General features: G+C 42.6%; 1 protein-coding gene across 2 annotated transcripts in view; it reads right to left on the bottom strand.

Moving 5' to 3' along the window:
• The window catches only part of ABCC4 (ATP binding cassette subfamily C member 4 (PEL blood group)), a 229,762-nt gene that overhangs the window by 14,807 nt on the left and 188,826 nt on the right, over positions 1 to 26,129 (bottom strand). The window contains exons 26-29 of one of the 2 annotated variants that reach the window (XM_079778944.1): positions 24,337 to 24,492; positions 13,097 to 13,186; positions 5,249 to 5,421; positions 4,725 to 4,830 (exon numbers count right to left, since the gene is read on the bottom strand). In XM_079778944.1, the coding sequence (XP_079635070.1) occupies positions 4,725 to 4,830; positions 5,249 to 5,421; positions 13,097 to 13,186; positions 24,337 to 24,492 (525 nt within the window). The remainder of the gene's footprint in view (positions 1 to 4,724; positions 4,831 to 5,248; positions 5,422 to 13,096; positions 13,187 to 24,336; positions 24,493 to 26,129) is intronic. The other variant, XM_079778943.1, reaches the window with a different exon arrangement.

Raw genomic sequence — 26,129 nt, 5'->3', positions numbered from 1 at the left:
AACAAGCACACGTAATACAACTCCCAATTTTCTTTTTGTACAGATAAAGAGGTACAACTTGGAATTTTTACTTTAACATCCTTTACAGCTCTAAGAGGCCCCTGAAATCTCCCGCTGTGTCTGCATTCTTCCTGCAACCCCGGTTAAACTATAAATAAACCACACAGTCCGGTCAGTGTGATGGCAACCCCTCAGCCCCAGGATCTCTCCAGGAACACCAGCCTCAAATTGCTGGCCGCTCTCTAGCAGGTTGAGGAGAAATACATCACGTTGGATGAGTCAATCAGTTACATAAGCTCAGTGAAGATGTGTCTGTCAGGCCTGTGTATCTGCAAATATTCCAAGTAGCTGTCCTAGATATAAAACTAAATGGACCCATTGCAAAACAATTTAATCCATTTTAATTGGCAGGATGCCATCAGTGACAATGGGATGGCTGCGGGGAGAGGAGGGGGGCAGTGCAGGGTGGAGGAAAAGCCTGGGGGTGGGAAAGAGGTGCTGGAACAGTTTTCAGTAGGCGGCCAGCCATAAAGGGAGATCCCACTTAGCGCCAAGTAGGGTGGAGTCGGGATGGGAGGGGGTTCAGATGCCCGCTCATGGCCGCCAGGTGATGTAGGGGCACGGGAACAGTTATCCACCTTGAAGCTCAGTCCTTTGATTGGTAAAATAGGTGCCTGTGATTTTCTCTGTGGCAAGTGTTACTTACTCAAGATCCATTCTTAGGTCTTGAAATGGGAGCCATTCTTCTCACCTGGGGAGGATGAAGACCAGGTCACGGTGGCCTCCACAGCGGCTCCTCCAAAGTGCCTGCTATGGCATGGAAGCCCCCTCCCCCGCTCCCTGGGAAAGGAGTTTTTCTCCCAGATTGTGCTTTCGGTGTTCAAATTAGTTATTTTTCTCTCTGAAAATGTGAACGAAATCTCCTGGCCTGTCTTTAAAGGAGCTTTCCTCTTCTGAAATGTTCTTACTGTGACCATGCAGGCTTAAAGAAAAGTTCCATAAAGATGAAAAATAGAATTTAAGTAAAACTCCAATTAGCTTTGAGTTCTTTTTTGTGCTTTTCCAGGTGGTTATGTTAAATAGTATCCAGTTTTGATTTCTCTGGGAAAAACCACTAAGGAGAGGTTGGAGTTTGGGAAGAAAGGGTAAAGATTATAAAACCATAAGATGGCCTATAAACAGAAGAGGTAGAATCTGAGTTTCTTAGCCCTGGTTTGGGTTCTCCAGACGTCATTCCCAAATAAGTCACTAACTACTGACAGTGAAAATGTTGAACATAGGCGACAATATTGTCAGAGCAGATGCCGGTTTTCACAGGCTTCTCTTGCTCACACTACTGGGGAGTATCCTGGGGTGTCATCAAGACTGAAGTGTACAGGGACTGGAGGAAGAGAGCTGTGCTATTGGACGAAAACGGGTCACAAGAAACCAGCTAATCCTTAAAACCACAGGGAAGGCGCCGTCTTTAATGCAGAGATAGTGGTGAGTCTTAGGAGAAAGGATTTCTAATGTGTCTGTCTTGCTCCACTGTTATGTGGCAACTGAACAAATGAGGAAGATTAAATTAGCTGTCGTTACAACTACATCATGTTTAATAAAGTTAAAATGGAGAGAACATCTTTGTAAAATAGAACTCTAAGCCTAACACATTAATGACACTTAATGAACCAAAACTGGGTAAATCCCTTTGGAGAGCCAACACACAAACAAAGCTATTAATTAGGTCACAGTTGTTTCCCAACGGCCTTTTGTTTGATTTACTCACAGTAAACAAAACCATATCCATCTGTCTTTGTGCAGAAGTATTCACCAGTGCAACAAAATATAATTATTACACCTTAAGCACTTGCAATTACACGACTTTAGGATGACAACACTGTTGGTTATGCCCTTCATTAGCATCTGTCACTTCCCTAGCCACTCCCCAGGCTGGCCAACCGCCCTCTGAAGCATTAGGCTTTGCAGCTGATTGACTTGTCTTTATGTCCTTAAACCTTTCAAAATAACAGAACAGACAAATCACCTGTTTTCTGGAAAGGAAATAGGTATTTCTAAAGAAAGCAAGAAAAGAAAATTGCTTCAAAAAATCACAGCTTTGTGATTTATTCGGTGGCCTAGACTGAGGCGCTAGAGGTTATTCATGGCGCTTTGCCGAACTGAAAGCCAGTTGATAATCAGAAGCTCTAAAATAAAATGTAGATGGAGGATTTCATTGCTCCTGAGGTGGATGGAGCAGAGAGAACAATTCCTCAACTCTGAAACTAGGGGATAAGGTCTAATCCTGCCACTCCCTACAAAGGAGTCAGCAGCAAAAACCAGCTCTGATCCAGGTGCAAACAAGTGGCCAAGTTTTCATCTCCTGGTAGGACATCTCACACCCCCACCCCCAACCCCTAGTGACTGGAGTTGAGAGCAGGAAGGGTAGCTGCATGGTGAAATGCAAAGTCACCACAGAAAACAAGATCGGCCCCCATGCCCGGACGGTGTGGCTTAGAGGGTACGCGTTGACCTATGAGCCAGGAGGTCACGGTTTGGTTCCCAGTCAGGGCACATGCCCGGTTGTGAGCTTGATTCCCCAGTAGGGAGCGTGCAGGAGGCAGCCGATCAATGATTATCTCTCATCACTGATGTTTCAATCTCTCCCTCTCCCTTTTTCTCTGAAATCAATTAAAAAAGATCAGCCATCGCAAAGGTAACATGCTCTAAAGAGAGCCTTTGCAATTCCCTTCTCCAAATCAACTTCTCCCTCAGTCTAGCCCATTCACCAAGAGGCTCTAGCCTTACCCCTAGAAACCAGCACTGACTCCTCTCTCTCTTCCCTCAGATCCCACGTTCAGCCCATCACTCAGTCTGCTTAGGCTCTATTTCGTTATCTAGTCCAATCATTTCACCATCTCCACCTCCAGCATCTCAGTCTAAGCTACCAACATGACATCCGGTGGGGAGAGAGGACACAATTGTAAAAGCCGGAGTGAACGCCCCCTTTGGAAAACTGAGAGGTGATCAATGTGGTTTTAACTACAGAGGAAAGAGAGAGAGCCAGAGTGGACATGGCTGGAAGGGTAGGGAGGGGCCGGGCTATACATCACTTTGTAAAACCACGTGAAGGATTTAAATAGACACTGATTAAGAGAGAGAAAATTGAGGTTGTTGAAATTTACTAGGAGATACTGATAAGTACAGTATTAAACGAATAGACATACTTTGATAAAGGCAACAGAGCTGACAGGTTAAGGAGATACTCATGAACTAAATGTTTGGGAAGGTGGGTCAAAGTGCTGAGGGGTAAGATTTAGGAGTGACCAACTGAGAAGTCAGCCAAATTCTTTCCTTCCTTGCTGTTTCCCAAACTGACAATACATTCTAAGGTAACAGTATTTCTAAGTATCTATAATAATAAAAGCATAATATGCTAATTAGACCGGACAGCTGAACGACCTTCCGGACGTCATTCCGACATCCTTCCGGATGAAGCAGCCGTGGCGAGGACCCAGGCAGAGGCAGTTAGGGGCAATCAGGCAGGCAGGTGAGCAGTTAGGAGCTATCAGGCAGGCAGGTGAGCAGTTAGGGGGAATCAGGTAGGCAGGCAGAGGAGTTAGGGGCGATCAGGCAGGCAGATGAATGGTTAGGGGTGATCAGGCAGGCAGGTGGAGGTGGTTAGGGGCGATCAGACACGCAGGTGAGCAGTTAGGGGCGATGAGGCAGGAAGGCAGAGTGGTTAGGGGTGATGAGGTAGGCAGGCAGGCGAGCAGTTAGGAGCCAGCGGTCCCGGATTGTGAGAGTGATGTCCGACTGCCAGGTTAGGCCCAATCCCACAGGGATCCCTGTGGAATCGGGTCTAAACCAGCAGTCGGACATCCCCCGAGCGGTCCCAGATTGCGAGAGGGTGCAGGCTGGGCTGAGGGACCTCCCTTTCCCCTACCCCCACCCCCGTGTAAGAATTTTGTGCACCGGGCCTCTAGTCAGGTAATAAAAGGAAGCTGTTACCTTCAATATTGTAATACCAAAATCCCAAAATAAATCTATGTGGTACATTTAGGAGCAAAGATTTTATTTGAACGGACCCCCAACTGAGCCGGAGATGAAGCCATCTTTCTGAAGCATCTATATAAAGACTGACAAAGTGAAACGGTGAACTTCACAGCATCAGTCATTTACTGTGGAAGAAGGATGCTTTATGGGGCAGTCTGAGAAATACAATGCTAGAGATGAGAATAACAAAGTGACAGGTAAAAAGCACAAATGAAATGTTATTTTCCGATTACCATTCAAGAACACGAAATGAAGGATGAAGGGTGCTTAATGCTAAACAATGTTTTTGGAATCTAACAAGTCTGTCTTGTAATGTTGGAATGTCACATGGTCACTCACAAAAGTCTGTGGGAGTGGCCTGCTTCTTGCTGCTAGCCCAGATGACCGGTGGCACTGCCTGAAACCTGTTCTAACACTCTGGGAATATGAAGCCATATCTTCAATTTGGAATATTTTCATGGTTGGCCATCTTAAGTAAAAGTAACAATTCAAATAAGCTTTTAGTATGAAAATATGAAATCAGTGAGTATATTATTGAATAGCACATCTGAATGTGTAAAGTATTTGGATTGTTGTCAAGAATGAAAGGAAAAATTAACTAATTGTAGATGTCTATCAAGCTTAACAAGAAAGGAAAAACTGAAAAACAGGTACAGAAATAGAAACTGGAATTCCACAGGTGGGAGTCTTACCATGATCTTGTCACTGTCAATAATAGTGTTCAATCTGTGTGCAATGGTTAGCACTGTGCAATGGGCAAATTTCTCACGGATTTTTTTTTGTATTAACTCATCAGTTCTGGAATCAAAGAAGTTGAAATTTAGTTCAGTAAAGACAGACTTAAGACTTAAAAAATATATTTATATAATGTCTCTAAAAATCAAAACTTTAAGCATGATCTTGTTCTTTAAAACCTAAGTAGAAAGTCTATTTACAAATTTACCACTTTTCATTAAAAAATGGAAGTTAATCTTCCTTTCAAATTGCTTGAAACTATGAGGAAGTGAATTTAGGAACCTAGCTCTCTTAGGAAGCTTAATAGTAACATTAACAGCATACATGTTCTGGTTTCTTCCTCTGCTTACCAGAATTGATTCTTCACGGGTATCAAGAGATATCAAAGAGAGCACTCAGAAAAACTCACCATAATTAAATGTTTCTCATTTTACCACATTTAAAATTCGGATACCAGGTTACGTGGAACTCAGCTCTGTACCTGAGATCCACGTTTGCTGTTGCCTCGTCAATGATCAGTATCCGATTTTTCCTGAGAATGGCTCTGGCAAGGCACACCAACTGTCTCTGTCCGACGCTGAAGTTCGATCCAGATTCTGCTAATTCAGTATCCATTTTGCCGGGAAGATCTTCGATGGCTTCTTTAAGTTGTACCTGTTGATGTAGAAAGAAGAATGGTGTTTTCCTCAACAAACTAGTAGTGAAGTACACAACCCTCCTAGACATCAGAGCTTTGGAATCCTTAGGACTTCTTCCATATCTTCCGCGTATGGCCACATGACAGCGACAGTCATTTCCAATTAGTGTTCACTAAGAAAGATGGATAAGTCAACTCAGGACAGAAACATTCTGACTTAAGAACATAAACTTTAATGGGAATCAAGATTCTTCTTAGTTGCCATCAGTAGGCAGTCTGTTCAAGTTCTGTCAATGTCATTAAGACATATAAATATGCAAAATAAAACTATTCCTGTGGTAAAATATAGAAAATTTTAAATGTTCCTTCTAATTTTTTAATTCAAATTAAACTACAGGGATTTATAGAGACAAAGAATAGAACTGTGGCCTTGGCTGGTGGCTCAGTGTTTAGAGCATCGGCCCACCCACTGTAGGGTCACGAGTTCTATTTGGGTAAAGGGCACGTGCCCAGGTTGCGGATTCACTCCCCATCCCCACTCAGGGTGAGTGCAGGAGGTAACCAATCTCTCTTCCCTCCTCCGTCTCTTCACCTCTCCCCCCACTTCCCTTCTACTCTCTTGTAAAAGCAATGGAAAAAGTGAAGCTATAAAAGAAAAACAAAAAAGAGTAGAATACCAATTGCCTAGGGACTGGAAGGTTAAATGGGGGTGAGAGAAATGCTCTAAATCTGGATTGTCATGATTATATAACTATAAATTTACCAAAATCACTGAATCACACTTACACAGTGCACATGCAGGGGCAACCGATGTTTCTCACATCAATGTTTCTCTCCTTCCTCCCCACCCCCCACATCTCTCTCTCTGTCTTTCTCAAATCAATGAAAATATATCCTTGGGCAAGGATTAAATAAGAAAGAAGGAAATTAACAGATTGATGAGTGATAGCCAATAAACAGGGGCACAAAATTATCATGTCAAGTAACACACATCAAGGGTAAGTGGGCAATGTTTTCATGGTATTTCCTAAACGCTGAAGCACTTCTATGAATGTGTTCTTGAATTATGTTCATGATGGAGGTCCAAGCCCAACAAACAAATTCTCAGTTAGGATTAAATATGGTAATTGTGAGTGAGGATTGTGGTGTTGGTATTCAGCATTCACATGAAAGATATATGAAGTCTAAGGCACAAGATTTGAACTGTGGTGCATTTACTTGTACTGAGATTACTTGTGCTGAAAATTATAAAATGAAGATGTCAACTCAGCCAATTGCCCTCCATTACAAGGAAGAGTACTTACTGAGTATTCTCTTTACAACACATATTCACAAGTCTACACGCCAGGTGACAGAACTGATCAAAGGTATAACAGTGGCAAGGCTTTTCGTGCTGAGCTGACTTTGATAGCACTTGTGTGTGCAAACTGGTCTATCTTACGATCAATATCCTGGCTTTGAAGAAATAATCTCACACTTTTGCCCAACTCACATGACATCTCATCACTAGTCTGGTTTTTAACCATCTTTCAGGTCATCCATACCTGCCTGATGAGGAGTAAAGGTTGTGAGATGAAGAACAATAGACATGGGTTCCAGAAAACACTGTTTTCTGAGACTCGGTCTTCATTTACTAATCAGGGTTGGTTAGGAGAATGACTTGAATGCCAAGGACCTCTGTTAGTGTTATCATGCATCCATGTTATAATTAAGTCTCAGAACTGAGAAAAAGAGAACAGAGGCAGTATAACATAGTAGCTAGGAGTTGCAATTGCTGGATTTGAAAACTAGGTAACAGGGTAATGACTGTAAATGTAGAAGAATGTCCTTGTTCCTATAAGGTATACATAAGGGTGAACTGCAGCATTTAGTGAAAATTTCTGCAACTTACTTTCAAACGGTTTAGCAAATATAGAAGAGAGAAAGCAAAAACGGGCAAAATGTTAACAACTAGTGACTTTAGGTGAAGGGCATAGGTTTGTTCATCAGCCTATTCCTTCGACTTTCCTGTAATATGAAAATTTTAAAACATAGAGACCTTGAGGCCAGACAGCCTGAACATGAGTCTCACCTGGCTCTGCCAATTGGGCAAGTTCCTGGACTTTCTCTATCTTAGCTTCTTAACCTATAAATACTATAATATATTAACAATAAAGGTGTCAACCACCTAACATTGTTAGAGTATAAAATTAGTATGTGTTGAGTTTACAGCAGTGCTTTATATAAAGCAAGAGACCAATAGATGTTGCTTGTTATTAATAACTAGGGGCCCAGTGCACAAATTCGTGCACCTTGAAAGGAATTGTGGGCCGCGAGACTGCGGTGGGCACAGGGGCAGGTCTCGGCCCATCCTGCCACCGTCTTCATCCCCTGTCTGCCTGCAACCCCACTACTGCTGCCAGTGCTCCCACACACTGACAGTGCCAGCTCGGCTTGCACCCGCTGAAGGCACAGAGCTATTGGGGCCGGCGCCATCGGCAGGTGCGAGCAGTGGCTGCTGCCCTGATCACCCCTTAGGAGCAGGGGGAGGTGGAGAAACCCTCAGGGGCACCTGCTGATGGCACCGAGCAATCGGGCCCAGCACCGGGTGCTGGCAGTGGGTGTAAGCAGTGTCTCTAGCACTGGCAGCAGGTGCAAGTGCCTGGCGGGACTGCAGCACATGGGAGCAAAGAATTTTCAGTAACCACCAGAGGCTCGCCCCAATGACAGCGACCAGTGCTCTACCCTGGTCTGGCGCCCCCGCTCACCTGTTCCACCATCCCACCATGGCCACAGCAGATGCCCGACTTGTTCCGCGCTCTGCCACCTGCTGCCAACACCCGCTATGTTCCGCATACGCCCCCTGGGTGGTCAGTGCATGTCATAGCGACCGATTGGTTGGTTGGTTGGTTGTTTCGCTGTTCAGTCTATTTGCATATTAGGGTTTGGTTTTATATATATAGACTAGAGGCCTGGTGCACAAAATTCGTGCATGGGGGGCGGGAGGTGTCCCTCAGCCTGGCCTGCACCCTCTCCAATCCGGGACATCCCTCTCGCAATCCGGGACTGCTGGCTCATAACCGCTCACCTGCCTACTGCCTGATCGCCCCTAACCATTCTGCCTGCCTGCCTGCCTGATCGCCCCTAACCACCTCTGCCTGGTGGCCTGATCACCCCTAACTGCTCTTCCCTGCCAGCCTGATCACCCCTAACTCCTCTCCCCTGCTGGCCTGATCATCCCTTAACCGCCTCTGCCTCAGCCCCTGCCACCGTGGCTTTGTCCAGAAGGATGTCTGGAAGACGTCTGGTCTAATTAGCATATTACCCTTTTATTACTATAGATGTGATTAGCTGGCCTCTCTCCATGTTTTGCTACATTTTTCTTCTTTGCATTTATCAGTATTGAGAACGGGTTTATATAATACAATTTTGCATGTTTTGATTTCTCATTGATAAACTACTAAATCTTTAACCATTACTTATGTTATATTTATAGAGCTGCCATTTTGTTTTAGGTGCCCAAATCAGCACTAACTTCTAATGAACTTTCTTGAGTTTACACATGGCTATTTTTCAGGACATATACCAAAAATGTATTTTCAGCATAATTTAAAAAATAACCAAGATGAGATGGGCAACATCTATGAACTAGCTGAATGTCCATCCCCACCAAGGGAGAAGGAGGAGGAAGAACAAAGAGGACATTATAAAAATTTAAAAAAAGCATCTTTTCCTTTTATTTGAATTTCATAAAGAGGAAAACCGTAGTATCCTCTTATTGACTCTTAAGCCAACCCTGTGAGTTTGGGTTCCCATTTTTGGTATGGCATCATTTATAAACCAGCTGAACAGGGTTTTTAGTTCTCCTAAAATCTGACCTCATTGCTTTCTATGTTTTTCAATGAAAGATTTGGTAAAGTTTCTAAAAATCGGAATATCAACTCTTTCGTTGAAAAACATACAAAAGTCATCCTATCTAATAAAAGAGTAATATGCAAATTGACCATCACTCCAACACACAAGATGGCCGCCCCATGTGGTCAAAGATGGCTGCCCCCATGTGGACACAAGATGGCCACCACAAGATGGCCTGCAGGGGAGGGCAGTTGGGGGCAATCAGGCCTGCAGGGGAGAGCAGTTGGGGGTGATCAGGCCTGCAGGGAAGGGCAGTTAGGGGTGACTGGGCCGGCAAAGGAGGGCAGTTGGGGGAGACCAGGCCTGCAGGGGGGGACTGTTGGGGGGAACCCAGACCTGTAGGGGAGGGCAGTTGGGAGGGACTAGGCCTGCAGGGGAGGGCAGTTGGGGGGAACCAGGCCTGCAGGGGAGGACAGTTGGGGGGGACCCAGGCCTGCAGGGGAGGGCAGTTGGGGGGGGACCAGGTCTGCAGAGGACGACAGTTGGGGGTGACCAGGCCAGCAGGGGAGGGCAGTTAGGGGCAATCAGGCCTGCAGTGGAGCAGTTAGGCGTTGATCAGGCTGGCAGGGGAGTGGTTAGGGAGTGATCAGGTTGGCAGGCAGAAGCGGTTAGGGGCAATCAGGCAGGCAAGCAGTTGAACGTTTGGGAGTCAGCAGTCCTGGATTGTGAGAGGGATGTCCAACTGCCCGTTTAGGCCAGATCCCGGTGGGGTCCCAGATTGGAGAGGTTGCAGGCTAGGCTGAGGGACACACACGCCCCACTCCCCCCGCCCCCCCATGCACAAATTTCATGCACCAGGCCTCTAGTATAAAAATAAATCCTAGAGAATCATAATGGTGGGGTGATTTCTCACACTGAGAGGTATCACTGAGGCAACAAGGTCAATTCCAGGAGCAACACACAGAAACTGCTGGCTTCACTTTGTGAAATAAATTCATTTGTACTCACAGGAAGTTCCAAAGGTAGCTTAAATGAAGGCAGATCTTAGTATTATATACCACTTCTACCATCTCATCATTTCTAGACTTCTGAGATACTACTAATTTTTACTTTAATTTTGGCTCCTACAGATGAAATAAATTACTACCAAGTTCTAAGATAGTTTTTGAAAGAATTTGTCTCCCAATTAACATTTCTTCACTGTCTAGGGAACAGTGTATCTAGGGTAATATTACTATCTGAGAATCTGTGAAGACAGATCTCAAGCTCTGAAATATACAGAAAAATAATTTACCAATAATTCCTGTTTTTTAAAGGTGTGTCACAAATTCACCACTAATTGTGCCCTGCGAGTTCAAGAGCAGGGATCATTCTACCATCTTTCTATTTGATGATTAACTATTCTCCCCGCCTTTTCTCTTCTAGATTTTCACGGTAGAAAGACTCGCCAACTTAAATGAAACCAGAGGTCTACCGCTTCTTAAGTAGAAGGAGCAGTCAGTGGCCAGCCTGATTTAGGAAAGTGAGATCCCCAAAGTTGCTGGAAAGCAGGGTAGGGTGTGAAGACTCAGTGCCGACATGCCTTCAGAAACCAGAATTACTGGCAGGAAATTGTCGGGCATCCAACTCTGCTAGCTCAAAGTCAAAGCTCATCTATAAATTAAAGATCTCAGGGCTATCCCTGGGAGACATGAAATGGAAAAAGCAGATTCAAAATAACAACTATGTGAGAAATTGATCAATGGGTCTTGTGTGTGGGTGTATGTTTTAAAAATATTTTTTATCTTTATTCATTTATTTACTTTTTTGTTAATTTCACCATAGGATATTTTTCCATTGATTTTTAGAGTGAAAGGGAGGGGAGAAGGTGGAGAGGGAGACATTGATTTGAGAAAGAAAAGATTGGTTGCCTCCCCCGCATGTGCCCTGACCAGGGCTGGGGATTGAACCTGCAACCCTTCAGTGCACAGGCCAATGCTCTAACCACTGAGGAACACCAAACAGGGCTATTAGTTTTTTTTGTGTGTGTTGTTGTTGTTTTTTTTTTTTTTAAAGAAACAAGCCACAGTTCTCTGAAATAAAGAGAATGTTAATAAACATTCAGTAAATGTTTATTAAGTGCTTACTTTTTAAAAGCAAAAGACTGAGGAGCCAGGTTCTATGAGGAATGAGAAGTCTATCTTTGGTTTAAAAGTCTAGATATGGTTTCTGCCATCCTGTAGTTTGAACCAACTTATAGAACTAGGGTGAATACCCAAAATAATTAGTATTAAAAGATACAACACAACAAGGCCTGTGAAAATAGGAATAATCTTGCATTGAGTTTTATTAAATGCCACCCAGCACCACCAACTTCTCATGCCTTTGGATTCTAAGAAAAAAGTTAAAATGAAAACATGAGGCACTATATTTTGGTTTTTAACATCATCAATAGACACATTTTATGTGTATCTATGTCATCAATGTTCTCCTAGGTGGTGAACAAAGTGACATAAACCAAAGAAGTTCTCCCTTTATTACCTGGAATGCTATACCAGATGTACCGGTTAATAATGGCGGATTTTGTAATCAAAGATAACACGATGATTTCAAGAGAAACATAAAAAATGCTTTATTCAAAGTAATGTCCATCGCTAGCTACACATTTCCCCCATCTTTCAGGTAATTTGTGGATACCGTCCCAATAGAACTTTTCTTGTTTTGAGGCAAACCATTCAGAGACCCAATTTTCCACTTCTTCATACATTTTGAAGTGCTGCTCAGAAAGTGCGTGTGCCATCGATCGGAACAAGTGGTAATCTGAAGGAGCAAGGTCTGGTGAATATGGCGGGTTAGTTAATACTTCCCAGGCAAGATCTTTTAACGTGTCTTTAACTGGTTTTGAAGTGTGTGATGGTGCATCATCATGAAGCAAAATTACTTTGCCGTGTCTTCTGAAACATTCTGGTCTTTTCACAAACAAAGCGTGGTTCAAATTGATTATTTGTTGTCGGTAGCGATCAGAATTAACATTTTCGCCTGGTTTTAGAAGCTCATAATACACCACACCTTCCTGATCCCACCAAATGCAGAGCATTGTCTTCTTTACGAAGCAATTTGGCCTTGCAGTTGATGTGATGGTTGACCTGGATCAACCCATGATTTTGTGCATTTGGGATTCTCAAAATAAATCCACTTTACATCGCCAGTCACAATTCGATGCAAAAAAGACTTTTCGTGCCGTTGAAGCAACAGTTTACTGATGACTTTTCGGTTTTCCATTTGTCTTTTGTTCAGTTGATGTGGCACCCATTTTCCGTCCTTTAAAATCTTTCCTATTGCTTGTTAATAATCGGAAATTGTTTGCTGAGGAACGTTTAATCTTTCTGCAAGTTGTTTTTGAGTTTGACACGCATGTTCATCCAATAATGCTTGTAATTGTTGGTTTTCAAACTTTTTCGGTTGACCTGGACGTTCTTTGTCTTTCACATCGAAATCATCACTTTTAAAGCATTTAAACCAGTGTTCACAAGTATCTTGAGATGGAGCATGTTCACCATAAGCTTCCTGAAGTATACAATAACTTTTTCTTCAAAAAAAAAGTAATGAATTATAACTTCACGCAAATGCTCTTTTTTTGGCATAAAATTCGACATTTTTAAGTGTAAAAATATCTATGATGTTAACACCTTCAGCAAATTTGACATATGAAGTTTTGAAGCTTGCTGTCAATACAACAAAACAGCATACATATCAAATAGCACATATATCAACATATGTGTAACTCCATCTATTGAAAAAAGTCCGCATTATTAACTGGTACACCTAGTAAATGTGCATATACTGATGCTAACAAATTAATTACATGTTATAAATTACCTCTTTTAAGGCATTCCACAGTTCCTCATCTGTATGCTCATTAAAGGGATCCAGATTTTTCCTCATTGTTCCAGTGAATAAAACAGGCTCCTAAATACCGCAAAAAAGTGAATATAATTACTGTACCCTTTTTTCCTTGTATTCCAATACTAACTTTCAGAACAGAATTAAAATTCAAAATCCCAAAATTCACTATAATCATGAGTTATATGGTTACAAATACTTGAATACAGAATAATTTCTATATTAATTTTCCATTGTACAGCGTGCAGTCCAAAATATCTCCTGGACCACTGAACACTAACAAAAGAAACTAATGAAGTCTGTCATCTTAAGAAGAAACTGAAAAAGGAAGGTTTGATTTTTAAAAATGCCTTTTTGGTAATGATATTCTGCTCAAAGAGAAAAAATGAGAATATAAATTATCTGAGGTTACATCAGGAGAACATAAATTAATTGTCAATCCAGGTGTGGTGTGATGCTGGAAAAACACCAACAGCATGATTAGGTGAAATTTGTGCCTCAAAGCAAAACTGTTAAATATTTTCACATTTGCACAGAATAAACTTTTTTTTAAAAAGAATAAATATTTTCTCCATTGGGAAACCAAACTTTCAGGATTGGGAATCTCTCTATTTGAATGGGACAACCTGTTTTTTGTCCTAAGAGAAGGTAAACTAATGAGGCCAATGACACCTCTATTCATAAAGAGATCACCTCTGATTTGCATCAGCAAACCCCATGTTATCTCGTCTGTGCATCAGCATTTCATGATTCATAGAACTTTGTTATTAACTGAAAGGGCTGGACAACCTGAAACCCATTGTGTGATGTGCGTCATAATGAAATTATTTTTATTTAAGTAGCTCTTCCTCTTCATCTGCTTTGGGAGGCACCACAATTAAATTACTCTTGAAAAATATGCCTCCTTCTAGGTTTCAAAAGAGAATCTTGTACCTGAGCTTATAAGTAGGCAGTTTAAGTTTTCTTTTGAGAGGCTGTAGTAACCCAGGCCACAAGAATATGGGCAGCAGAAAAGAGCTCAACAGGCTCCTTTCAAAAAGGTGGTAGAACAATGAGACGCACAGCTATGGGAACAAGAGGAGATTGGACTCTTCCACCAGTGCTAGACTCAAGGGAATCAACAGCCTCGGATCTGGCCTGGCCTTGGGGCTGGATGGTTCCTCTTCACCTCTCAAAAGCCAGAGAAGAAAGACAGAGACGGTACTTTAATCTTCTCTAGCCGTAAGAAGCATGACACTCAGAGAACCTCCCACACTTTCTCTCCTTCTTGTCTTAGTTTCAGGAAGGGTGAGGGGAAAATGGATGCAGAAGACAGATGGTCGCCCATCAAACAACATGTATCCCTAAGCAAAATCCTACATTAAAAAAACATTAAGTCCTGGCCAGTGCGGCCCAGTTGGTTGGGCATCATCCTGTGCACCAAAAGGTTACCAGTTTGATTCCCAGGCAGGGTACATGCTAGGGTTGTGGGCTTGATTCCCAGTAAGGGGCGTGCAGGAGGCAGCCGATCCATGATTCTCTCCCATCATTGATGTTTTTATCTCTCTCTCTCCCTCTCTGAAATCAATAAAAATATATTTTAAAAAACAGAGAGAGACCAGAGATACTCTGTAGGCCTTAAGGAGGGTCTGCTAACCATCAACAAATCACTGCTGAGTGTCATAAAAAGAAAGAAATTAAGCATTTTCCAATGCAAAAGGGTCTCCACTTAAATCTGTACTTGTGGATCTAAAAGACTATATTAGGCAATTACTCATGTTTACTTAGCGGTATGAAAAGAAAATAGTTTAATAAATAATAATATTTCTCTTTAAGACATGCCAAATATCATATCCTATATAATAAAAGGCTAATATGCAAATCAACCAAACAGCAGAAAGACTGGTCGCTATGATGCGCACTGACCACCAGGGGGCAGACGCTCAATGCAGGAGATGCCCCCTGGTGGTCAGTGGGCTCCCACGGGGGGGGGGGGGGGGGGCGCTGCTCAGCCAGAAGCTGGGCTCACAGCTGGCGAGCACAGTGGCGGTAGCAGGAACCTCTCCCACCTCCATGGCAGAGCTAAGGACCCCTCGGTGGACATCCCCTGAGGGGTCCAGGACTGTGAGGGGGCGCAGGCTGGGCTGATAGACCCCCCCACCCCACCCAGTGCACGAATGTCGTGTACCGGGCCTCTAGTATATTATAAAATGAGTAAAATTTCAATCAAAACTTGTTGAATAAAAAAATGATTTATCAAAACATTAACTGAGTAAAGTTATATTTTTCTTTAAAACCATTTGGCAATTTGTTAACAATGTCTGCTTTAATATGCCAATGTGTTTTATGCACCGTGTTCATTTTGGTTTCTACTCATTGTACATCTATTGGTTTCTACTCATTTCACACACATCCACTTGCCAAATAAGAAACCATTATATTATCTTTAAAAGGTAATAAAAGTGCTCACAGTAGATACTACTTCAGGAGCAGATAAGGGTCAAAATAATATCTATCAGAAATGATAATATTTAAACTACCCACCTCCAAGCAATGAAGTTAATAAACTAATCTTTTAAGTGTTATAAAAATATTTGCAGGCAGAACATTTTAGTTTTAGACATTTATGGTAGGACACAGAACCTTCATGTAAATATATATTAATTTATTAACCAAAGTACTACATTTTTTCTGAAGGTGCACAATTAAACCTCATTTAATAAGAGTGACCTCGCACAGTACAGTTAGAAAAAGAAATGTAATATTTTAAATGGAGCATTAGTATTAAACCTGTTTTTCATCTTGGTTTAAAGGGTACACTATTTTTATCCTTGGTACCATATTTAGTAGTAATTTTTCCTTTGTTACTAACATAACACAAGTTCATATTAGGTGTGTGACCCCAAAAAGGCCACTCTGAATCAGAGCACTGAGTGTAGTAAATTGATAATCCCTCAACACACTGGCAAGACGGGAACCTAAAGGCCTACTAGACCTTTGGACACACCACTGGAAGACAAGCCTCTCATTATCCTAAAAAGAAACCCTACCCACTAACCTTCAGACACTTAAAACCCGGGACCAAGACAAAAACTGTACAAATGGTTACAAACTCGGCAGATAAAGCACAACACTTTACACTCATCATTTCAGTCCCAAATCAGGAAACCGCCCTCTTATTAAAATACATCCCCAGGAGTGGCTACTGCCACTGCTTCTTCCAGTCCTGAGAGCTACGTTTTCATTTCTATTCTAAGGACCTTTATTGAGGCAGCTCATCTCCCTGTTACGAGAAAATCACCTGGAGTTGCTTTATTTCTTGGTTTCCTTCTTTTTTTTCTTTTCTTTTTTTTAAACCCTGTAGCCTCTGAATGAACCGATCGTCATCCATATTCAGAAGAAAAGGACATTGTTCGACAACAAAGGAAAAAGAATTTAAGTCCTGTAAAGTCCTCTTTAGATACAAAAAGGTCAGGGGCTGCGGGGAGCAGTTCCAGGGGCTTTAATGAAGACTTCAGTGTCAGAAACAAAGGACCCACTGCATTAGGCTTGGATCCAGTTGTATTTCTTTACGAGTAACAGCATACCCACCTCTGCTCTCTTTGAGTTTTGTTCTCAATAAGAAAAAAAGAAGGGAAAGAAAACCAGGTACTAAGGAAGAAGTCTTAAAGAGATAGATCTGTTGAACCTTTTCAACCTGCTGAAGACAACGCATGGAATGGAAATACCAAAAGAGCAGAGTGATACTGTTTAAAAAATTACCCACCTTTTGCTTTGATTATAAAGGTCTCATAAAAATAACAAATGGATCGGCTTAATCGTATGAGGATGGTGGCTGTTGATCTGTGCCAACCCTTGGGGTGCTATCATAAATATTGCATTTGCATGGAATCCCTCTTCAATTGAAAACATTTTCTTTATGCCCATAGGATAGGGGCTGTAGGTGTGGAGACTGCATCCAAAGAAGTTTTGAAATCCATTTTTACAGATCTCTCAGATAAGCAAGCAATTCCCTGAATATAATCTCACCTTGGTGTTCTCTTTGGGGAACATATTTTAACTATTTCGGGTCATGAGTACAAAGGATGCCTACATTCCAGTTATCTGTTCGGTTTTAAAGTATTATTTAGGCCATAGCCGGTTTCACTCAGTGGATAGAGCGTTGGCCTAAGGACCGAAGGGTCCCAGGTTCGACAAAGCCATGTACCTCGGGTGCAGGCTCCTGCCTGGCCCAGGCACTGGTGGGGCTCATGCAGGAGGCAATCAATCAATGTGTTTCTCTCACATTGATATTTCTCTCTGTCTTTCCCTCTCTCTTCCACTCTCTAAAAAAATCAATGGAAAAATATCCTTGCGAGAGGTTTAAAAAAAATTTTTTTTAAGGAAGTGCTTTTATTTGTTTGCTATCCCTGAAATTCTGAACACAAATTAGAGATGTACATTTTTAAGAATATAGTTGTGTGCTTTTTAAAGTTCCCTCCAGGACTAGCCAGACTGTATACCACCATTTCCTTGCCTCTGTTCCTATGTAGGTCTTTGCTATCACCTCTCTCCCAATTCCGACCTCCTCAAGGTGCAGTAAAGAGTGACAGGGATGGCCCAAGCAGCGTGGCTCAGTGGTTGAGCGTCTACCTATGAACCAGGAGGTCACGGTTCAATTCCTGGTCAGGGCACATGCCCGGGTTGTGGGCTTAATTCCCAGTGTGGGGCATGCAGAGGGCAGCCGATCAATGACTCTCTCTCATCATTGATGTTTCTATCTCCCTCTCCCTTCCACTCTGAAATCAATAAAAATATATATTTTTAAAAGAAAGAGTGACAGGGATGACCCTGAAAGACAGAGACCACTACAGGAGCTCATGGCGCACAGCGAGCGGGAAGCAGGGAAGAGGATATGGGCCTAGCTCACCAAATCTGTAAACAAGGAAGTAGCACTGGGTTCCCCATTTGCAGAGTCTGCAGGTGTTGAGACAGAAGCAACACCGCTTCCTATTCATTTGGGGAGAAGAGCAATGTAAGTTTTCCACAGTATAGACAAGTAACCAGGCCAACAGACTTCTCCTCTGCAGCCAGTTAGAAGCTGCAAAGAGCTCTCGCAAGGTAAGGTTTTGAGTATCTTCTCCTGACACTTACTAGCCCATGACAAATTAGTGACTAAACCCATTTCTAAACTGATTTTCCCTTAGTGGTGAGTGTGACTCGCGTTTTTCGGCAAAAGGAAACAGTTCAGTTTTTCAAAACCAACAAACTGGGCAATGAGGGATGCACCAATAGGAGAAATAGCTTTCAATTTTGCTCTGTATTTATTCATTTTTTTGTTATGGTTTAGGGGGAAGTCTTTTTGAGTGGGGTAGCAGGAAAAATGGGAAAATATCTGATGAGGACATCATTCAGTTCAACAAGCATATACTGAAAAATAGAGAGAGAGATCTGGGGTTGGACAGTCCTGAGTTCGGATTCTGCTGCTCATTAGCTGTGTGACTCAGGGCAGCCAGCCTCCTCCCCACGCCTCAGCTCCTCACTGGGCAGGAATGCTGTGAGAATCCGGATCGTGAACAAGGCTCCTAGTGAGGTGCTAACAAGTACCTGGAGGCCAACCAAACAGGGGGACAGTGAGGGGCGGGGTTTTTCAAACTGCATGTGAAACCAATGGATCATGAAATCAATTTTGTGCCTCATGATCACCATTTAGTCTTTTATATAAACAAGCACAGAATGAATATAATAGAAGGTAGAGTGCAGAGCGCAGAGTAATATTGTTTTGGGAAATGTGTGTGTGTGTGGCACACACTCAAAATGATACGTAGCGTTCTTCTGTGGACCGCAGTCAACAGTGTGTTCAAGTCCCAGGTGGAGAGGTTAGGCGCGCAGGTGCAGGAGTTGGGACTATCCCGAAATTAAATTAAAATCCTGACTCTGCTGCTTAATTGGTGAGTTTAGTTCACTGTGCCTCAGTTTTTCAATCTGTCAGATAAAAAAAGGAGGCTAAAATGTGCTACAGAGCCCACAAATATTAGAAATTATCTATAATAATAAAAGCGTAATATGCCAATTAGACCGGACAGCCGAACGACCTTCCGGACGTCATTCGGGACGAAACCGCAGTAGCGGGGGCCGAGGCAGAGGTGGTTAGGGGTGATCAGGCAGGCAGGCGAGCAGTTACAGGTGATCAGGCAGGCAGGCAGAGTAGTTAGGGGCGATCAGGCAGGCAGGCAGGCAGGCGAGCAGTTAGGGGTGATCAGGCAGGAAGGCAAGTGGTTAGGTGCGATCAGGCAGGCAGGTGAGTGGTTAGGGGCAATCAGGCAGGCAGGCAAGTGGTTAGGGATGATCAGGCAGGTGAGTGGTTAGGCAAGCGGTTAGGGGTGATCAGGCAGGCAGGCAAGCAGTTACGGGTGATCAGGCAAGCATGCAGAGTGGTTAGGGGTGATCAGGCAGGCAAGTAGTTAGGGGTGATCAGGCAAGCAGTTAGGGGCGATCAGGCAGGTAGGCAGAGGCGGTTAGAGGTGATCAGGCAGGCAGGCAGGCAGAGGCAGTTAGAGGCAATCAGGCAGGCAGGCAAGTCGTTAGGGGTGATCAAGCAGGCAGTCAGGAGAGCAGTTAGGGGCAATCAGGAAGGCAGGCAGATGGTTAGGGACAATCAGGCAGGCAGGCAAGTGGTTAGAGGCAATCAGGCAGGCAGGCAAGTGGTTAGGGGCAATCAGGCAGGCAAGCAGAGTGGTTAGGGGCGATCAGGCAGGAAGGCAGGCCAGCGTTTAGGAGCCAACAGTCCCGAATTGTAAGAGGGATGTCTGACTGCCAGTTTAGACCCAATCCCATAGGGGTCCATACAGGATTGGGCCTAAACTGGCAGTCGGACATCCCCCAAGGGGTCCCAGATTGCGAAAGGGTGCAGGCCGGGCTGAGGGATCACCCCCCCTCCCCCACCCTGGGCACGAATTTTGTGCACCGGGCTTCTAGTTATTAATATTTGTGTAACTTGTCAGGAACTACAACAAGTACTGCAGCACAACAATGAGAGCCATTGCTGTCTCAAGGAGAGGTAGAAAACAGCTGGGATTGTGGGGAGGGCTGGGAAAAAAATGGCAGGGATCTCCATGGGGGACTGCAATGTATGGGTACAGAGCAGTGGCCATAAAAGACCAGTGGTGGGAGGGGAGCCAGAAAACAGAGGATGAAAAGAAGCGATACTCTCTCCTGTTGTTCGTGTGGGACAAACATTGGATAGATTTCTCATTACATCTCCACATCCCCCCACCCCCACTTTTTTCCTTCACTCTTTAAATTTATATAAACAATTTGGTTTATGTTATGATGAATATGAAGAAAAACCACCGAGGACCACAAAAACATAAGTAAAAATTAAAGAGCAAAGTCCATCCAGAGTGTTTTACTATTTTTACTTAAGTAGCAACATACCAGAAAGGCTAGTGCCCCAGTCCTTAATAATCATAGTTACTATTTACTGAGTATTCCTAAGAAGCCCAAACATTTTCTCATCCAGTGAAGTCTCCACAACAACTCTGCAAGGCAGGAATTACTAGACCCAGCTGAAGGACAAGGAAACTGAAGCTTGGAGGCCATGCAGCTTCATCAAGGTCACACACTCCTGTGAGGCAGAGCAGGACAGACACTAGGTCTCCAATTTATTTTTTTTAAATATATTTCATTGATTTTTTTACAGAAAGGAAGGGAGAGGGATAGAGAGTTAGAAACATCGATGTGAGAGAAACATCAATCAGCTGCCTCCTGCACACTCCTTACTGGGGATGTGCCCACAACCAAGGTACATGCCCTTGACCGGAATCGAACCTGGGACCCTTGAGTCCGCAGGCCGACGCTCTATCCACTGAGCCAAACTGGTTAGGGCTAGGTCTCCACTTTCAAAGATTCTACCCCTGGCTGCCTCATGAATGATTCTGTGGGACCCCTACACAGTCTCTGCTAACTCTCTTTCTTTAATCAACAAACACCGAGCCTTGGAGACAAAGGCATATAAAGTGAAAAAAAAAAAATAAAGGTTCTGTGTTTACAATGGTTGGTGATCATTATCTTCATGGATACAAAGCTCAGCTCTGTTTTGTCAGCACTCTCTCTGGAGTATGTATACAGAGCATGCTCAAAAGTAGGGTGGCAACTGATGGAGCTGAACCAAAACCTGGTGATGTCAAAGTATATTTAGTCATTGCTCAGATGTGCTTCCAAAACATTACTGGGACGGCCAAGAATCATCTAATGTTATTTCTTTATTTACACAGTTCTTTTATGTACACAAGCATACAACCATTTCTTATTAAGAAGCATTAAAAGTAACACAGGACACGTTTCTAGATCCTTTCATCCAAGGATATGAAAGTACTTTACAGACACGCCCATTATTTCTGCTAAGTAAATCTCTTTGGCCCATTTCAGAGATGGGTACACCAAAATATAAAACTTGGGAATTTAAACTCATATATTTACTATAATCACTAAGTCATGAATCTAATAGCCAGAAGGAATCTTTCAATACCAGGATTTTATGTGCTGAAAATTCCTTTCCATTTTTCCTGAAAGGGATATCTTTAAAACAATTTTTTTTTAAATTCTGGTAAAATACACATAAAATTTATTACCTCAACCACTTTTATTTATTATTTTTTAAAATACATTTTTATTGATTTCAGAGAGGAAAGGAGATGGATGAGAGAGAATCATTGATTGGCTGCCTCCTGCATGCCCCCTACTGGGGATCGAGCTCACAAGACGGGCATGTGCTCTTGACCAGAATCGAACCCGGGACCCTTCAGTCCATAGGCCAATGCTCTATCCACTGAGTCAAACCAACTAGGGCTACTTTAACCACTTGTAAGTGTCCAGTTCAGAGGGATTCAATACATTCAACATTGTTGAACATCCATCACCAAAACTGAACCTGTACTTATTAAACAACACCCTATTCTCTACCCCCTTGAAGCCCCTGGACACCACCATTCTATGGTTGTCTCTATGAATATGACTACTTTATGCACCTCATATAAATGGAACCACATAGTATTATTCTTATTCCACATATAATGTCCTCAAGGCTCATCCATATTGCAGCATGTATCCAAACTGCCTTCATTTTAAGGCTGAATTATATTCCACTGCACGGATATTCCACATTTTGTTTATCCATTCATCCATCAGTGAACACATGGAGTATGTCTACATTTTTTGCTATTATGAATAACGCATGGGTGTACAGATATCTCTTCAAGTCCCTTCAAAACTCCTTGGGGTTTATACCCAGAAGTAGAATCGCTGGATCATATGATAAGTCTATTTTTAATTTTTGGAGAATACTCCATCCTGCTTTCCAAAGTGGCTGTACCATTTATATTCCCACCAGCCATGCACAAGGGTTCCAATTTCTCTACATAATTTCCAACACTTGTTATTTTCTGTTTGTTTGGTTCCTTTAGGTACTAGTCAACCGAAGGGGGTGTGAATTGGCATCTGAATGAGGTTCTGAAGGGGATATATAGATTTTGAAATTACTTAGAGAAAGTCCAATTATTTTACAGGTCAGTGGTAGGTAGCAATAGCTGAACTCGGTCTTAAGACACAAGTCCACATTCTCCTTCCCTTGGGGTACCATGTCCTATATGCTTCCTAATGATCAGGCATTTAAGAGCTCTTTCTATCCACACACAGGAAGCCCACTGGCCTGGCTCTTTCTGTCTCGTCTCTTCTCTGTGTTTCTCACCTCCACAGGATGTGTGTTTTTCCTCAGCTTCCCTTGATGGCCAGATGATTACAGTGTAAAACTAAACAAAAAACCTTACATTTAAAAATAATCAGCAAGTATAAAGCTGAATATGTATTAAGTGCCAAAGCAGAGGGCAGGATGGAAGACGTGAGGCCTCAGCCAGTGGGTACAGGGCCTATGTTGCCCTTAGCTATATACTAGAGGACAGCAATCGCTCAATACATACTCCCTGAATTTATGTTGAGTGGATGAACCATAGGCAAGACAGGAGCTCCTATTGTGCATATAACCCATCTCTAGAACATTGCCTGAAGGCCATGCTTGTATTAAGAAGCAAAGGCCATGCTTGTATTACGGAGCAGAGTAAAAGGAAACAATCAGAGCTCTGGACAAAGGTCAATTCAACCCTCCATCATCACAGCAGGTGAACCACTCCACAGGCACTTACCTATTTAGTGCTCACAGCAGCTCTGGGACTTGGTACTGCTAGCTGCCATGTACTGGAGAGAAAACTGAGGTGCATAGAGATGGAATTCCTCGTCTGATGCTCTTGCTCACTATGCTGCACTGCCTCCCTGGCCTGTATCATTTACTAATGGCTAGAGTTCTAAAAGTCTCCCCTAAGTTCCTATGCACTCTAAAATTCTCAAAGCCATACAGTTTCACAGAAAAGTCTCCATGGAGATAACCACCGTTGAAAAGTTAGCTTTATTTCCTGCTTCAAAATGCCTTCATTAAGTCACTTAAAACCTATTTTTTCCTATAGAAACCTATAAAGTGCTAAACAAACCATTTATCATTTTTGTTCTCAAAATTATGTGGCTATCTATATATATAAAAGCCTAAGTGATCTTTGCAACTGGATGACCAGAATGACGGGTTAACCAGTCGCTATGACGCCCACTGAACACCAGGGGGCAGATGTTCAACATAGGAGCTGCCCCCTGGTGGTCAGTGCACTCCCACAGCCAACCTCCTATGGCCAGCCAACCACCCCTGGTCCCTCCCCACAGCCAGCAGGCCCCTAGGCCCTGGCCAGCAGCCAACAGGCCCCAGCCTGCCCGGCCCTGATCAGGACTGGATGAGACGGCCCCGATAGTCTCCGATCATTTGCCAGGCCTAGGGACCCCACCCGTGCACAAATTTCATGCACCGGGCCTCTAGTCAGTGGATAAAATTGGGAACATGGGGAAGTTTGAGTCCAGAAATCTACCTGGGTAAATTATTAAATTTCTCTCTCTCTCCTCTCTCTCTCTCTCTCTCTCTCTCTCTCTCTCTCTCTCTCTCACACACACACACACACACACACACCAAAACAAATGAACAAACAAATAAAACTTGTCAACTGATTAAAATATCAGTTAAAAATACCTGCTGTTAAAAATATGCTCTACTGGGGGGAATGGATCACCTCTTTAATTCACTTTTAAACAGTAATAAAATTAAAAGCAATTAAACTTAGGTGCCCTTATAAAAAGATCATGTGAGAATTCTCTGACTTGCATACCTGAGGTATGATTGACATTTTCTTCCTTAAATCGTGAAGTCCAATTTCAGTTGTCAAGATCTTATCAATCCAAATTTTACCTTCGGGTTCTGACAATCTAAAAAGGGCTGAGATGAGGGAACTTTTTCCAGCTCCTGTTCTTCCCACAATGCCAACCTGCAAAGAAATCCGGGCAAGATTTTTAAAAACACACAATATGCAACAGACTGAGGAGGAATCCTAGTTGATGAAGACAAATTAAGTTCTACACTGAATCTAGTCTGAATTTCTCAACATGGACACTGTCAGCATTTTGGGCCAGGTGACTCTTTGTTGTGTGACAGTAGCTGTCCTTTGCTTTATACGATGTTTGCCAGAATCCTGGGGTTCTATCTATCTAGACGCCAGTAGCACCCCCCAAACTGTGCCAACCAAAAATGTCAGACACTGACAAATGTCCTTTGGGGTGGCAAACTGCCCCTGGTGGTTTTCTTCTCTGTCCAAAGAAAAGTTAAAAATAAGAGACTCAATCTCCTGGCGATGAAAAGCCAGTCGACTTCTATGTGGTCAATAAGAAGTCAGGTTTACATTCGCTTTAACCCTGTGTCTGGGTATTTTGAAACTTGAGAATTTCTTGGATACTTTTATTGTGGTGCCAACAAGTCAAGTCAGAAGTGTTATACATAAACAAGTATTCCTTTTTCCCAGGTCCTACCTTTTAAGAGGAATTATTGTTTGGTAAAGAAACTAAATCACTTCTGGATATTAAATATCTGGTTATGTTTGTTCTTGAAAGGAAAGATCTAAAAATTTTAAAATGTAGGTTTCAGTGTCTTAAAAGACAGTAAGTAGCAAGTAGTCAAAATACACATAATGAAATCAACAACAACAACAACATAAGAAACATTTGCTATTTATATGCGGCCTTTCATCTGAGCAGTTCAAAAGGCATTTTACAAACCAATTAATAGTTATAAATTGCCCCTTGGGAAAGAAACATGTCAAGTATCAGTCTAGTTATTAAAACCAGAGAGAAATTAAGTGCACTGACAATAAGATCAAAGAATCAATATAATGCTGGTCAGGAATGAAACGGTATTGTAAAAACTGGCTTTTAGCTGTGTGCTTTTAAATCTGTATGCAGAAACTGGTGTGTGTGTGTGTGTGTGTGTGTGTGTGTGTGTGTGTATTATTGTTTTGTTTGTTTGTTTGTTTTTGGGGGGGGGAGGGAGATGGTTTTTTATGTGTGTTTTTAAACCAAGGAGCTTGCCCAACTGAAAATTCCTTGGTGGGAGTTTCCCAGGAGATGATATCTCTATTTAGGAATTTGGAATCAATGAGGGGCATAAGATATGCTTTCAATCACTAAATTTTTTCACTAGACTTTAAAAACTCACGGCTTTAAACACAGAAGAACTAAACCTTTCTGAGCACTGATTATATGGTGGGAACTGTATATATTTTCTCATTTGAATACCTCCAAAGATTCAAAGCCTAATTGTAAAATCAATAATGGCATTTCAAAAAAAAATTTATTGCCCGGCTGAGGCTCAGGATCATAGGACTGGGAGCTCCAAACTACAGTGAGGATGATAAGAAAATGGCCATTCAAAGAAAACCGCCTCTGTTTCTCTCTGCTGGCCGGTCATCAAAACCAAGCTGGAGTCTTCCACAGGCCACCAGTGGGTTTAACCAATTGCCCATGGAGACTGTCCCCAATCAGTACGTTTACATTCATAATACCAAAGAGACGGTCTTCTTTTAGCTGCTTTGCAACTGCTAAGGTTGGTCTGAGGACTGACACCAGAGTGTTG

Source organism: Cnephaeus nilssonii (assembly GCF_951640355.1).
Source record: "Cnephaeus nilssonii genome assembly, chromosome: 8".
NCBI classification, from domain to species: Eukaryota; Metazoa; Chordata; class Mammalia; order Chiroptera; family Vespertilionidae; genus Cnephaeus; species Cnephaeus nilssonii.
The sequence above is the reverse complement of the archived record's forward strand: the minus strand, read 5'-3'. Positions and strand labels throughout refer to the sequence as shown.